At 43.1% G+C, this 12,410-nt stretch overlaps 3 protein-coding genes across 11 annotated transcripts in view; 2 read left to right on the top strand and 1 right to left on the bottom strand.

Annotated features, from left to right (window-relative positions):
- The first annotated feature begins 1,329 nt into the window (after window positions 1-1,329).
- Window positions 1,330-1,993, top strand: LOC131877145 (uncharacterized). Its single transcript, XM_059222746.1, has 2 exons — window positions 1,330-1,626; window positions 1,701-1,993. The coding sequence occupies exons 1-2, from the start codon at window positions 1,411-1,413 to the stop codon at window positions 1,866-1,868; spliced, it is 384 nt and encodes a 127-aa protein (XP_059078729.1). The 5' UTR covers window positions 1,330-1,410; the 3' UTR covers window positions 1,869-1,993.
- A 384-nt stretch (window positions 1,994-2,377) lies between these two features.
- The window catches only part of LOC131877135 (zinc transporter ZIP1-like), a gene marked incomplete at its 3' end in the record, with an annotated part of 14,370 nt that continues 4,337 nt past the window's right edge, over window positions 2,378-12,410 (top strand). The window contains 1 exon segment of the mRNA XM_059222734.1: window positions 2,378-2,976. Coding sequence (XP_059078717.1) covers window positions 2,485-2,976 — 492 coding nt within the window.
- LOC131877065 (uncharacterized) lies at window positions 4,938-12,404 on the bottom strand. Of its 9 annotated transcripts, XM_059222683.1 has the most exons (7): window positions 11,432-12,404; window positions 11,351-11,369; window positions 9,522-11,286; window positions 9,408-9,451; window positions 9,170-9,316; window positions 8,894-9,105; window positions 5,663-8,809 (listed from the first exon to the last, which is right to left on the bottom strand). In XM_059222683.1, exon 3 carries the CDS (start codon window positions 11,203-11,205, stop codon window positions 10,054-10,056), a length of 1,152 nt encoding a protein of 383 aa, XP_059078666.1. In that variant the 5' UTR covers window positions 11,206-11,286; window positions 11,351-11,369; window positions 11,432-12,404; the 3' UTR covers window positions 5,663-8,809; window positions 8,894-9,105; window positions 9,170-9,316; window positions 9,408-9,451; window positions 9,522-10,053. The 9 variants fall into 9 exon arrangements, with proteins under 9 accessions (XP_059078625.1, XP_059078666.1, XP_059078617.1 ...); XM_059222642.1 differs by adding an exon at window positions 4,938-5,653 and having other exon boundaries at window positions 7,854-8,809; window positions 9,522-12,404; XM_059222634.1 differs by having other exon boundaries at window positions 5,663-7,782; window positions 7,854-8,809; window positions 9,522-12,404.

The raw sequence follows: 12,410 nt of genomic DNA, 5'->3' as shown, positions 1-12,410 counted from the left end.
TCCAACACGATGGTTTCAAGGTCTAAATATTTCAGGCTGTGATTAAGCATTACAATTATCAAGAATATTTGTCTTAAACCTTTACCTCATAAATGGTAAATGATTGGTGATGTGGTGTAGATAAAAAATGAGAGATAAAAGCGAAGACATTGCTTTGTGATACGACTTATCTCCAAGGTAGAATATATTTTTTGTGTAAAACTTGATTAAATCGAATTCTATTTTTGATTATAAATGGTCTAACTGATTTTGGCGGGAAAATTTCCTTTCTAAATTGAACAGAATCCATTTTTCTTGCGAAGTACAAGAGCATTTGCGTCTTTTTAGACATCCATTCGTTGTATGATAATTATCTTTCGACTTCTTCTAAACTTTACAAGTTAAGCTTGTAGACAAGACTCCCTTTAATCGAACCTTTTTTTCAATCAAGAAATGTTAGTAGACCTTATTGGATTCTTATTATCATATGACTGACAAAATCTCATTAGAAAAACTTTCTTTCTCTAATCTCAACGGTACCCATACAATCATTTTCTACTAAAATTATATTTCCTAAAAAGTATGAACCATGTTCCTAAAATCAAAGGACGCGTTTCCAATTCCTCGTAATCTCAAATGTACTATCTCCTAAAAGGGGACCTCTAAACCTAACTACCTAGCTACGTATCATTTCCAAGAGGCCTTAGCTTCAAGTACTTCCATAGAACAAAGAGTCATCTCTGTCCAGTGTTCCTTACTACTCTCCTCAAGTTTGTACGTTCTATACTAGAGTAAATCCATGCGTTTAGCCTTCCCAAAGGCCGGCAGGAAGTGTGTTTTTTCTTGTTCTTATTGAATCCATCGATGAACATGAGACGATTGGAGTCGGAAGCTCCAATTCATTGCAATTATATTATCAGTCGTTTTTATGCATCCTTTAAGTGTCTTTGTGTCTCTGGCACACTCGCTCTACCCCCGGCAATCTATCCGTTCACTACTTGCTGACTATTTTGAGTGACTCTACTCCGGTTCAATCTAGTTTTGAGCAGACTTTTTTGCGCCGCCCAGCCCGCTCTTGTCCCCTCAGAGAGTGGAACAAGCGGGAAAGACGAAATTCCCCCCCCTAGAGAGAAGAAAAGAACGAACAGCTTGTAATTCACAGAGGTAAAATCATGTCCGAACTTTGGTGCCCCTATTGCCAGTGAGAAAGTGCACTCGTTCTCGTACGCATCGAAACGAACGCATGATTCATCGCTTGTAATGGATATCAAAGGAAGCCATTAATCAAGGGATTGTTTACATCTGTGCTTCCAGAGAGCAGCTTCCCCTTGAGACCTTGGGTATAAAAGGTGGCTCGAACTGCGAGCCAACATCCAATTCTTATCTCACAGTCTCCTATTCTAGTTTGTTAGAGACTCCTCAAATCGAGCCATGAACTCCAAATTCGTTATCCTGGTGGTGATCTTGAGTGTCCTAGCCCTCTCAGAGGCAGGGCGAGGCAAGCGTGGGCGTGGCAATGGTGGCAAGAACGCCATTACCTGGTATGGACCCGTCACATCAGAAGCCGAATGCGGCCCTGGAGGCAAACCCGACTCTCTCACCGTGAGCGGCATCAAGGAGCGCAAGCCCAAAGAGCTTTGTCAAGACGTGAGTACCCACCGGATTTGAACCCCCGGGTCTCTTATGATTTTTCGTGACCCCATCACTTTTTATCATTGCAGTCCACCACTCCCTTGTGCGTTTGCCAATCCCTGTCGGGCAAACTGGCCCGCAGAATGGCCCGAAATGGACAAGAACCTGGGTATAAGATGCGATGTGCTCCCTGTGATTTCTCCTGGAACTGGAGGCAATTCAAGCGGTCGGACAACGAGAACAACAATGATGTTTAACAACATATCGTGAACCCGAAGAGAGATGTGTTCACTGATGCTATTTCGTCATTCCCAGTGTGTCGTGTCTGACTTTATACAGCGATAAGACCAATAAATTTATATTTTCATAAATACACACACAATCCTAACTTTGTCGTCATTGTCGGCGGTGAGAGATGGTGGGAAGTGGACCGATCGATTTATCTCTTGTTTGAACAACTACTCTAACATAAAGCAACGAAAGGTTTTGAACCTAAGCTCGCAACCTCAATTAACTCTGTCCAAAACTGTATGATGGGAGAGATCGAACAACTAGTTTCCGTATGTTTTAAAGAGTTCGAAGAAATGACTTCGCGGTGAATTAACTCACGGACACCAACACTTCCCTTTAAAGTCAATTGCCACCACTCGTCTGGCCAATACTTCATCAAACCCGACGGAGGAAGGAGGCTTACACGGCAAATTTGTAAATAGTACGCCAGTATCCCATGACCATGTTTCCCGCGTACTGAATGAACGCATGAGATTGTGGCCGTGACAGAAGGAAAAAAAAACAGGTAGATAGTGAACGTACGAACCACACGAAAGGAAATGCATTAACACATCGCATGAGTCGGAAGCCCAACCATTCAATATGGGGGTCCTCACCGCAAAAGTTGTGTCCATGTGTGTCTTGGGAGGCGTGTCACTTATCGTGGGCATCCTTCCCATCAAGCTTTCGCAATATTTTGATTGGAAATCAGAACGGAGCAAGAAAAGTAATTTCTTACTCTCCGCATTGTCTTGCTTTGGAGCCGGAGTCATCTTGACCACATGTTTAACTCACATGTTACCCGAAGTCAACGAGTTCCTCGAGTTCAATATCCAACAACAAACCATCCCCGACACCGGGTTACCTTTGGCCGAGATCTTTGTCCTCTGTGGATTTTTCATGATCTACATAGTGGAGGAACTGGTCCACATGGTCATTCAACGGTGGCACACGGAAGGATTTGAGTCTGGCCGTAGCAATACCGAGCTTACGGAGAATGCAGTTCAAGAATTGGAGGCGGAGGCCTCCCATGGGGATTTGGGTCATCAAACAGTTGGGATTGATATCATGACCGCTAATGAGGGGTCATTTCAGGTAAGAGGATTAGATACATATCAGTCATCAGATTATGGGACATAGAGTAAGTGTGATTGGTGGATCATCATGGTCAGTTAGGAGAGCCAATTTGATAACGAAGATCGTCATGCGACTAACCTCGGAGCCAGTCGGTTTTAACTATTTTTCCTTATTCAGTAGCATTGGGCCAAACGTTTAAAAGGTGAACCTCACCGTCATGTTTGCAATACTTTTCTAAGAGATAAAATGAATTAACAAACAGTTGATGAAAGTTGCAGCATTGAATTTACAAATGACAGTAATGTAACAATGAGAGTAGAAAGTTTCGCTACGGGAAAGTGTTATCGCATACAAAGAACCAATAGGAGCTCAAATGAACAAGCCCAAAAGAGGACAAGAAAACACTCAAGACAGCCATGCACACGCTCAAAAGTACGGAAGGGAGCTTTTGTTGTTTGAATTGTGAAATTGTGAAACTTCTTGTCGCTGAACCTAGTGCTCTGGCTGAACCCAAGATTGTGCTCTAGTCTAGCCTTGTTTAAGCTTAGGCTGCTGAACTTGGATTTATTGCCATGATGAAAATGTGCAATGCTTGCCACTTAAAAAGCCTAAACTGTGATCTGCAAGCAAATTGTCAGGGAAATGTCACCTTACTGGTGCTCTTTTATTGTCATGTGTTGATGCATTGTGGGTTTTTACAATAACTGATACTGTTCAGTGTTCAATTTCTCCTGTCACTAAAGGAACTACTTAGGCCCGTATGTAAAATTGAGAGACAGCACTTTCTTTTCCAATTGTATAAGATTAAATATTCACTTTTAGTTTCGAGTTAGAGAGAGACATGGTGGTAAAAAGAGCCACATATTTGACAGCTACTTTATATTGTTAGTGCTGAATGACTTTATATTGTTAGTGCTGAATGAAGAAGCGCTAAATGACACTTCTCTGATTGTTCACCAAGCGTTTGGCAAAACCTCAAGTATTATCTAGTTTAAATTTGTCTCCTATCTTTGTCTTTTTGACATTTTGCGCAACAAACTGGAATTTTGATATCGCTCAGTCGACGACGAACAACCAAAGCTACGGAGAGCTCCAGACGGTAATTACTTAAGCTCGTTAGAAGTTCTGCTCTCTCTTTTTCCCACCTGCTTAAGGTATTTTGTGTGCAAAAGCTTGACGTGATATCATGCTTGCGAAGTTGGGTTGCGAATCTCATGGATGATTGAATCGATTGAGTCCTAGCAATGAGTCGAAATCTCCGATTGGATCATCCTTTGAGTTCTTTACGTTTCAATGAACCATTTGAAAGCAATTGGAGTATCGATGTGAAAGAGTGGAAAAACGTCCAGGCTCAATTCTGATTGTGTTGAAGTAATTATAATTTTTATGAAGCGAACAAAGCGCCCTCTACCCTGTCTAGGTCCGGACAAACAAACGTAGAAACGAGAGAATACGTCTAAGATGCCAGAATTTGTCAAGAGATTATTTTACAAAAAGTGGGTATTGCCCAAGTGCTGTGACACAATAAATAAGCCATCAACTCTTTGGGAGGCGTTTCAAATTCTCTATTGGTAAAACTCCAAACAATTATGGTTTAGAAATAATTATTTTGGTGGAGGTTGTATACTGTATCATTAATAACGCGTCAACACTTCGCCAATTATTATTTCCAACCAAGAAGTACTACAAAGAGCACAGTTTTACAAGGTTTTGGTGACTAAATTTAAAAACATAGCTTTTTTCTATACTTACCCTCAGCTTTTCACAACTCAAGGGAATAGATGATTTTCAAAACCCGATGGTCCGTTGCAAATATACGTTACATAGCTCTCTGTTTATCCCTCTTTGGATGTCAAAAGTGTTTGTAATTATGCCCTTAGAGGATTTTGAATGTCTCTCAGAAAGGTTGATGTTGTATTTATAGTGTTAGAATAAATGAGCAATAAATTGTTCAACGAAAAATACTTGCGTATTCTTGCATATTCTTGCATATAAGAAAGCGTAATCTTGCATTTCTCTATTTGTTTGTCCGCAACGAGAGGAGGAAGGAGGGGAGAAAGAAAAGGAGGATGTAGATACCGTGATTTCTCTTTCCGACTGAGCTACCGACTATAGAGGACTTTTTAAACCCCGATAGGGATGCGGAGGCGAAAACATGTGAAAGAATACGTATATGGGAGATGACCACACTACTAACGAAACGGTATCGAGTGTTTTACAGAGCCGGAGTGTAGTATGAACACATGTGAAAATATCTTTTGAAGCTGAAATTTTCCTTCCCAATTCTGGGAAGCTTTGCGTGAAAACACTTTTTACCCCATTTTCTCATTTTCCATTTTTTTGGCCATATCTGTTACTTTTATTAGCAATGTTTTCCACCTTTTCGGGAATGTTCACATCATCGTATACTAAAGCCCTATCACATCAGTTTTTGTAGAACTGAAAGAAATATATTCTCTTAAATATGAAACGCATAAATGCTAGCCATTTTATAACATAAAACGCACTTATCAAAAAGCCCCAAAAGGACTTTATGGCTATTTTTTATTTCAAATTTGTTGCGGCATTTTTTTTGAGTTATTTGTTTGCTCAAAAATTAGCAACCTTTTTGAGGTCCAAATATGAGAGGCCATCGGTGGAGGAGTAATGATGACTGAACATAGGTAACGTTTTCCCGCTACGGAATATCAAATCCCTGAAAAAAAAAAATAAGACGAATTATAACGTTTCATTTTGGTAGTACTGGGGATAACACTCCTTGTAGCGGTTAGAAAAGCCCGTGAAAAAACAAACCAAAAAAAAATTGACATTCGAAAGTACGGCCTAAACCTCGAGATGTCAAAATAATGTTTATGGGCTGATCACCAAAGGCCTCAAACAGAACTAATAATGTTAGAAAGTGGAGTGGTGTCAACACTTCTTATTGAATCAAATAGGTTAATTTGTTCACAATAACATTGTTCTATTACCTTTCAGTATTTTCATGATATTTGATGTACCAATGAATTGGAGTTGCACCCGAGCTAGTCCTTGAATGTAAGGTTGATCTGAAATGCTATCTAAAAATTTGTCCAAGTCTGACTTGAAAAATGCTACCGGATCAACAAGGCCTACGTATTCCCCGCGAATATTAGAGGGAAGCAAATTAAGCACTGAAGAAGCCCAAGAAAGAAGATTGTTCGAACTAGCCTGCATTCTTGAGGGCTTGAAGGTGCTCTCAAGACGCACATTAAGCCTCGACGATCACTAGAATTGACCCTAAATCTTGGGTTGGGAGAAAGCTCATGGATGCTTTGAAAAAACGTACAGTACCAGATATCTCTCGTACCTTCTCTGCACACTGTACAGTCTCAACTTGTTTCGTCTCTCCCAATATGAGAGCTCTCTCAATCCTGTGATGTTCCTAGTGAAACATCTTTGAACTAAATCTTGACCCAAAAATGTATTTGCGAATCACAACTTAAATACGTAGGCCCTAACAAAAAACTTGAACATCTGAGTAAATCAAAAGGATACCAATTCGTGAATTTCGAACTTCAGAAAAAGGAGCATGCATGCTCAAGCGACGATGAAGTTATTCGAGAGTATTTCAGGGAACATCATTCTATTAATTATTTAATGAAGATTGGCGGTAAGGCCAACACAGCACCAGGTTTGATGAAGTGTGTCCTCGAAACGCAAATGGCTCATGAATTTTCAAATTTCCAAATTAGAATTTAAAAAAGCCTTTCAAACCATACATCAAAACCAAACTTTAAACCAATATTTTATAATCAACAGGATCAACATTAAAAAGTAGCATCATAATTATCCAATACATGTGACACATCTACGATATTTGCGTTAAGTACGGTTGTAAAAATCTATTAGGGAAATATGGCAATAATAATTAAATAATACATTGAACTGAAAGCACTTAAACTTAAACTGACTTAAGACTTTTGCCCTTATGGAAACTCCGAAAATTTTAGAAAAAATAATTTCCATTTGTCATGGAGCTAAAGTTCTGATCTATGCCAAAAATTATTCAACCACATTCAAAATCGCATTTGTTAGTCTTCTCTGACAATTTATTTTTTTTATGAAACGAATTGTGAGAAATATGTTTTTACATCGCAATGCAATTTTTGTGTGTTCTTGAACTTTGTCAAATTGATTTGTTCCTTGTCCTTTATCCTCGTTTATATTTCGCTAGCTTTGATATCTTTTACATTTGAATGTACTGTATATATAGAATTAAAATATTCTATTAGACATGTATATATTTCGCAATAAATATGTCAGTTTTATCTTTTTATCTTTAATTGTTCCTATACTATTTTGATGGTGGTCAATTTCAGAAATGAAGTGTTTCTTAGTAAGCAGAAAGACATCATCAAGGTCATGAAAAAAAGTGAGGTTAGAAAGCTGCTTAGGTCAACCCTCTCAGATGAACATGCACTCTTGTACTACCATGAAACTATTTTTTCCTAGTAAAGACCAGCGAAGACAGTTCTTGTTACTTCATGGATCTTTCTCCAAGAAACTTTCATAAGTGTAGTATTCTATGGATCTGATATTCTCTAAACTCGTCTGTACTTTCTATGCGTCTGCTGTTCACAATGCTCACTCGTAATTCAGTACTTCATCTGGAAACTTCGTTTGACCATCGTTCTCGTTTTCATCTTTATTACGCCCACATAACAAGGCGCAGTTTTAGTTTTCGAACCACGCCCATCAACCTTCAATATTTTTGCACTTCAACCCAGCGATACGTTCACCGAGCACCCCAGGAGCTCGTCTTCTCCCTTCCAAATCTTCGACACGATTCGTGATAATGGGACTCTATGAACAAATTGTCAACCGTCGAGTGCAAATTTCGAAAAAGTTGGATTTGATCCGCGATCTAAACATACCAGAGGCCGATGTAGATAGCCTTTGGCGTGTACTTGGGGAGGCTGAGAACAAAGTGAACGAAATGATGGATCTCTACGATGGTGTAGTATTGGAAAACGTAGTCGAGGCTGAAGCAGAGGCTGTCGGAGAAGCCAAGGACATGGCCACTGACGAATGGACCACTAAAATCAGCGAAGTAGCACAACTCCTCATATCTCGTCATAATTTCGGTGCTCGGTCGAACACTGTCACATCCGTCCGACCCTACTGACGGAATGACTTTAATCGAGGTCGTGTGTGAAGATGACAGAGGGATTTTTGTTATTCAGGGTTTGCCTGACCCGGGGGCGGCCCGAACGGTTTTTCCAACCTCTGCATTCCCACAAGGCAGGACCTTGGATCCGTCTCACACTCTGCTTAGCGCAGCAAAGGGGACACTGATCCAAATTGTGGGAAGGTTTCGATTTTTTGGCGACGTCAGAAGGGGCCCTGTGGCCAAAATATCCGCAACAGTCTCCCCCGATATCGGTCAATACGCACTCTTTGGCAAGAGGGACCTCCAGGCTATGGGAATCTTGTCCTTTGATTTCCCTGCCGTACATCGTTGTCTCTCCAAGGAGAAGACAGTTGCTTTAATGGTCATATTGGCAACTAAAGCCACCGACGGGTTTGCGACCACCACCAATGCTCAGAGGAATCCCAGAGCAGTGGGGGGATATCAAGCAATGGAAAGACTGAAGGGTAGTGGAATCAAGGATAAGGTCATTGGGAAATTTTTGGTCGATTCCGCTGATATTATGGCCTCATCTCTCGGAGATGCTGCTGGCTCCATGACCGGCGGCCCGATGAAAATCGAGCTTTGTACACCATGAAAAGCCAACCAATGATCTTTGCCAAGAATTCGTAAGGGCCGGCATGATGATAAAGGTGCACAGAAAACACGATTTGGTGTGCCCCCCACATTTTGTACCAAAACCTGGCGGGATAGTAAGACTAGTCGTCGATTATTGAAGACTGAATCAGGCCACCAGAAGACCAGTCCATCCATTTTCATCAGTACCTGATTCAATGCATCAGATCTTGCCCGAAAGCCGCTGGTTCGCCAAGCTGGATGCCGTCCATGGATATTATCAGGTGCCATTGGATGAGGAGTCGTCATATCTGTGTGCATTTCTACTACCAGACGGCAAATACCATTCCTTTGTTGCACCTATGGGTTGGAAGGGCTCTGGAGGTGTGTTCAGTCTTCGCACTGATCTGGCCTTGGAAGATCTGAAACGCAAAAAGTGGATTGAAAAAATCGTAGATGATATTTGTGTGCAAGCCGAGACTCTACCTGAGTTATTGGAGCGACTCTATATTGTCGTGCAAAAGTGCCGCAAACGGAATTAAGCTCTCCATCAATGCGTTTGAAATAGGAAAAACCGTCATATTTGCTGGATTTATCGTGTCGGACGGCGGCCTGAAGCCAGACCCAACCAAGCTGGAAGCATTGAGGGCCTTCTCAAGTCCAAAGTCAGTTACAGACCTCCAATCTTTCCTCGGTCTAGATAACCAGTTGGGCACTTTCTTACCTGACTGAAGAATTCAACCTCACATACTTTAGCAGCAATAGAACCTGGTATATTAAAACTAAGATAATTGACTGTACAAACAAACAAAAGATTGTAAATATGAATTTCTTTTACCCTGCATGGCAGGGGTCTCATTCGTCGTTGTTTTGCACTGTTCATCTTGTTCGTCGTCGTTCTGCACTGTCTCATTTTGCTTCTGTAATACTGTTCACCAATTGGTCGCTAATTGGTTGGAGTGTGAGCGGAAGTAGTGGAAGGTTCATCATGTCCCGCATTTTGCGCTGGGGGTGCGGATTGCATCCGGGAGCAGGATCTTATGACCGGCCTGGTGGGTTGGAAATTTTGGATAATATGAGTTTTCCCTGATCTGCTGGATGCTTGCAAGGGCTGACCCAACTCAAGTGGGAGCCAGACTTCACAAATGGTTTTCTTATTTTTGGGCTGTGGGCCCCGTGACGTTACATTCCTATGATGGTGGTCCAACCCGTCACTGACCCCTGATCGAGGTGGGATGAATGGAGGAAGTGTGGACTGAAAAGGGGAGGTCTGAGGAAGAGAGGTCCATGGAGGGGATGCCTTTGGTCTTGTTTGGATCTGGGCTGAAAGCAGTGCCCTCTCCACAGAGGTGGGACTGGTCGTTGTGGCTTCAGGGGCGGGTCGGGGTGTCGGTATCGGCTTGGTGTGGTCCCTGTGCCTTGTGAAAGTCCGCCCGGAGCCTGGGTTGGGCACCACATTGGCGTGGCCGCCGACTCTGGCCTCCACCCATGGGCTGACACCAGTGGCCGGATGGAGCGTGTCCCGGTAGTCTTGTAGGGCTGTGGCTAGGGCTGTCTCCACTCGTTGGGGGTCTGATTGCTGAGTTTGACGGCCTTGCCAACATATCGCATGGCGCACTTGGCCAGGTTGCTTTGAGGATGGAGGGGTGGTGATGAATTCCCAGGGATTGGACAAATGTTTGGAATTCCTGGCGGGTGAAGTTGTTAGCATTGTCGGTTTGAATGGTTTTGGGGCTACCGTATTCAGCAAATATGGACCTGATTGCCTCATTGGTGTGTTGAATGGAGGCCAATGGAACCGGCACCGCCACAGGGTAGCGCGAGAGGTTACACCTGACCACGATAATCTGGCGGTCGTCTGGGATTGGGCCAAACAAGTCAATGGAGACGTCATGGCAAGCATATGGGAGAGGTGCCGCCGATGTTGGGGGTGCTTTGGCTCGTTCTGGGACAAATGCTTGGCACTTTGAGCACTCTTTGACAAATTTCTTGATTGTGGAGGCCATGGTTGGGAACCACGCCACTGCCCTTATTCGGCGCTTCATGGATGATGAGCCCAAGTGAGCCCCGCCATGGCTCCTGGCCACAATCTCCCGCCGAAGGCCGACGGGGATGACTATTCTCTCCCCTCTGAGGACCGTGCCCTTACGAGTTACCGTCAGCTCCGGCTGGATTTGACAATAGGCCGAGAGTGGGCCTCCTGGGGTATGTGCACGTTGGACCTCACCATACTGGCAAGCGTTGCCAGTTGTGGGTATGTGGCGGTCAACTCGGTGATTTGTTGTGGGCCTAGGTTGTGTATGATTCTGCTGGTGTTGAGGTTGTACAAGAGCCTCTCGGCCTCGTCCGCCTCTTCCCTGATTAGGCAGGGGAGAACCTGGTATATTAAAACTAAGATAATTGACTCTACAAACAAACATAAGATTGTAAATATGAATTTCTTTTACCCTGCATGGCAGGGGTCTCATTTGCCGTCGTTTTGCACTGTTGACCTCGTTTGTTGTTGTTCTGCACTGTCTCATTTTGTTTCCGTAATACTGTTCACCAATCGGTCGCTAATTGGTTGGAGTGTGAGCAGGAGTAGTGGAAAGTTCATCACTGACCTACAACACGCCACAGTAAGAATCCATGAGCTGTTGAAAAAATCGTCGGCATGGTTATGGTTACCCAAGCATGAGTCCGAGTTCTGTAAAGCCAAAGAAATATAGACGTCACCTGCGGTCGTTAAATTGTTCAATCTAAGTTTACCAACTGCTTTGAAGCTTCATGGACTTGGATTTGCCCTCATCCAATGGGAACCCGCAATTAATGGCGACGGCAAAATTCGCCTGGTCCAATGTGGATCATGCACTTTGTCACCAGCGCAAAAAAAACTACGCAACTGTGGAGTTGGAGTTGAGTGCCATATGGTTTGCGGTGCAGAAATTTTCTACGAGGCATGCCAAAATTTGAGGTCATCACTGATCATCGAACTCTGCTTGGCATATTTCACAAACCATTTGCAGCTCTAAATAATTCTCGGGTACAGAGGCTACCGGATAACCTCAACCAATACTCATTCTCGGTAACATGGTCAGCAGGCAAAAACCACTTGATCGCCGATGCATTGAGCTGCTTTCCGGTTTTTGCGGCCGACCCCTCTCTCGACGTAGCCTTATGCGCAACTATTTGTGAGGTCGACCCTGCATTTAACATCCTCCTTGCAAACATTGACAACGAATGTGCCTATTTGTGCGAATGCATCTGTCGTGGACATTCATTTCCGGATCCGTTATCAACGTATGGGGAAATTGCTCAGGAGGCAAGGGTTGGCAAAGAAAGGGAGGAAGGTCTGGTACTCGTCGGTGACTGGGTCGTCGTTCCTCAACTAGCACGTCGAGCAGTTTTGGAATTGCTCCATCTTTCTCTTTTGGTCATAACCCAGACCCTTGAGCTGGCCAATGAGGTCTACTATTGGCCTGGGATGGGGAATGAGATCAAATTGTGGATCAATAGGTGTGAAAAATGTGTTAAGAAATTGCCATCCCAAGCCCACAAACCCATCTTTTCCGGCATTGATATGGCCTCTTTCCCAATTGAGGCTGTGTCCATGGATTTGTGTGAAGTAGAAGGGAAAAACTTTGTGGTGTTGGTGGACCGCTCTAACGGTTTCCCTTTGTTAGTGGTTTTCGAGGATGAAGACCACCACGACTGATGCTGTATGGACGAAGTTACAGGATTGGTCCAA

The sequence above is a fragment of the Tigriopus californicus genome, chromosome 1 (assembly GCF_007210705.1).
Source record: "Tigriopus californicus strain San Diego chromosome 1, Tcal_SD_v2.1, whole genome shotgun sequence".
Taxonomy (NCBI): Eukaryota; Metazoa; Arthropoda; class Copepoda; order Harpacticoida; family Harpacticidae; genus Tigriopus; species Tigriopus californicus.
This window is presented reverse-complemented; position numbering and strand designations above follow the sequence as displayed.

Bases quoted from the DNA above. Each gene is read 5' to 3' on its own strand.
- LOC131877145 (XM_059222746.1), top strand. From the start codon at position 1,411: ATGAACTCCAAATTCGTTATCCTGGTGGTGATCTTGAGTGTCCTAGCC. The intron at 1,627-1,700 runs GTGAGTACCCAC...TTATCATTGCAG, and splicing joins CCAAAGAGCTTTGTCAAGAC to TCCACCACTCCCTTGTGCGT.
- LOC131877065 (XM_059222642.1), bottom strand. From the start codon at position 11,205: ATGAGACAGTGCAGAACAACAACAAACGAGGTCAACAGTGCAAAACGA.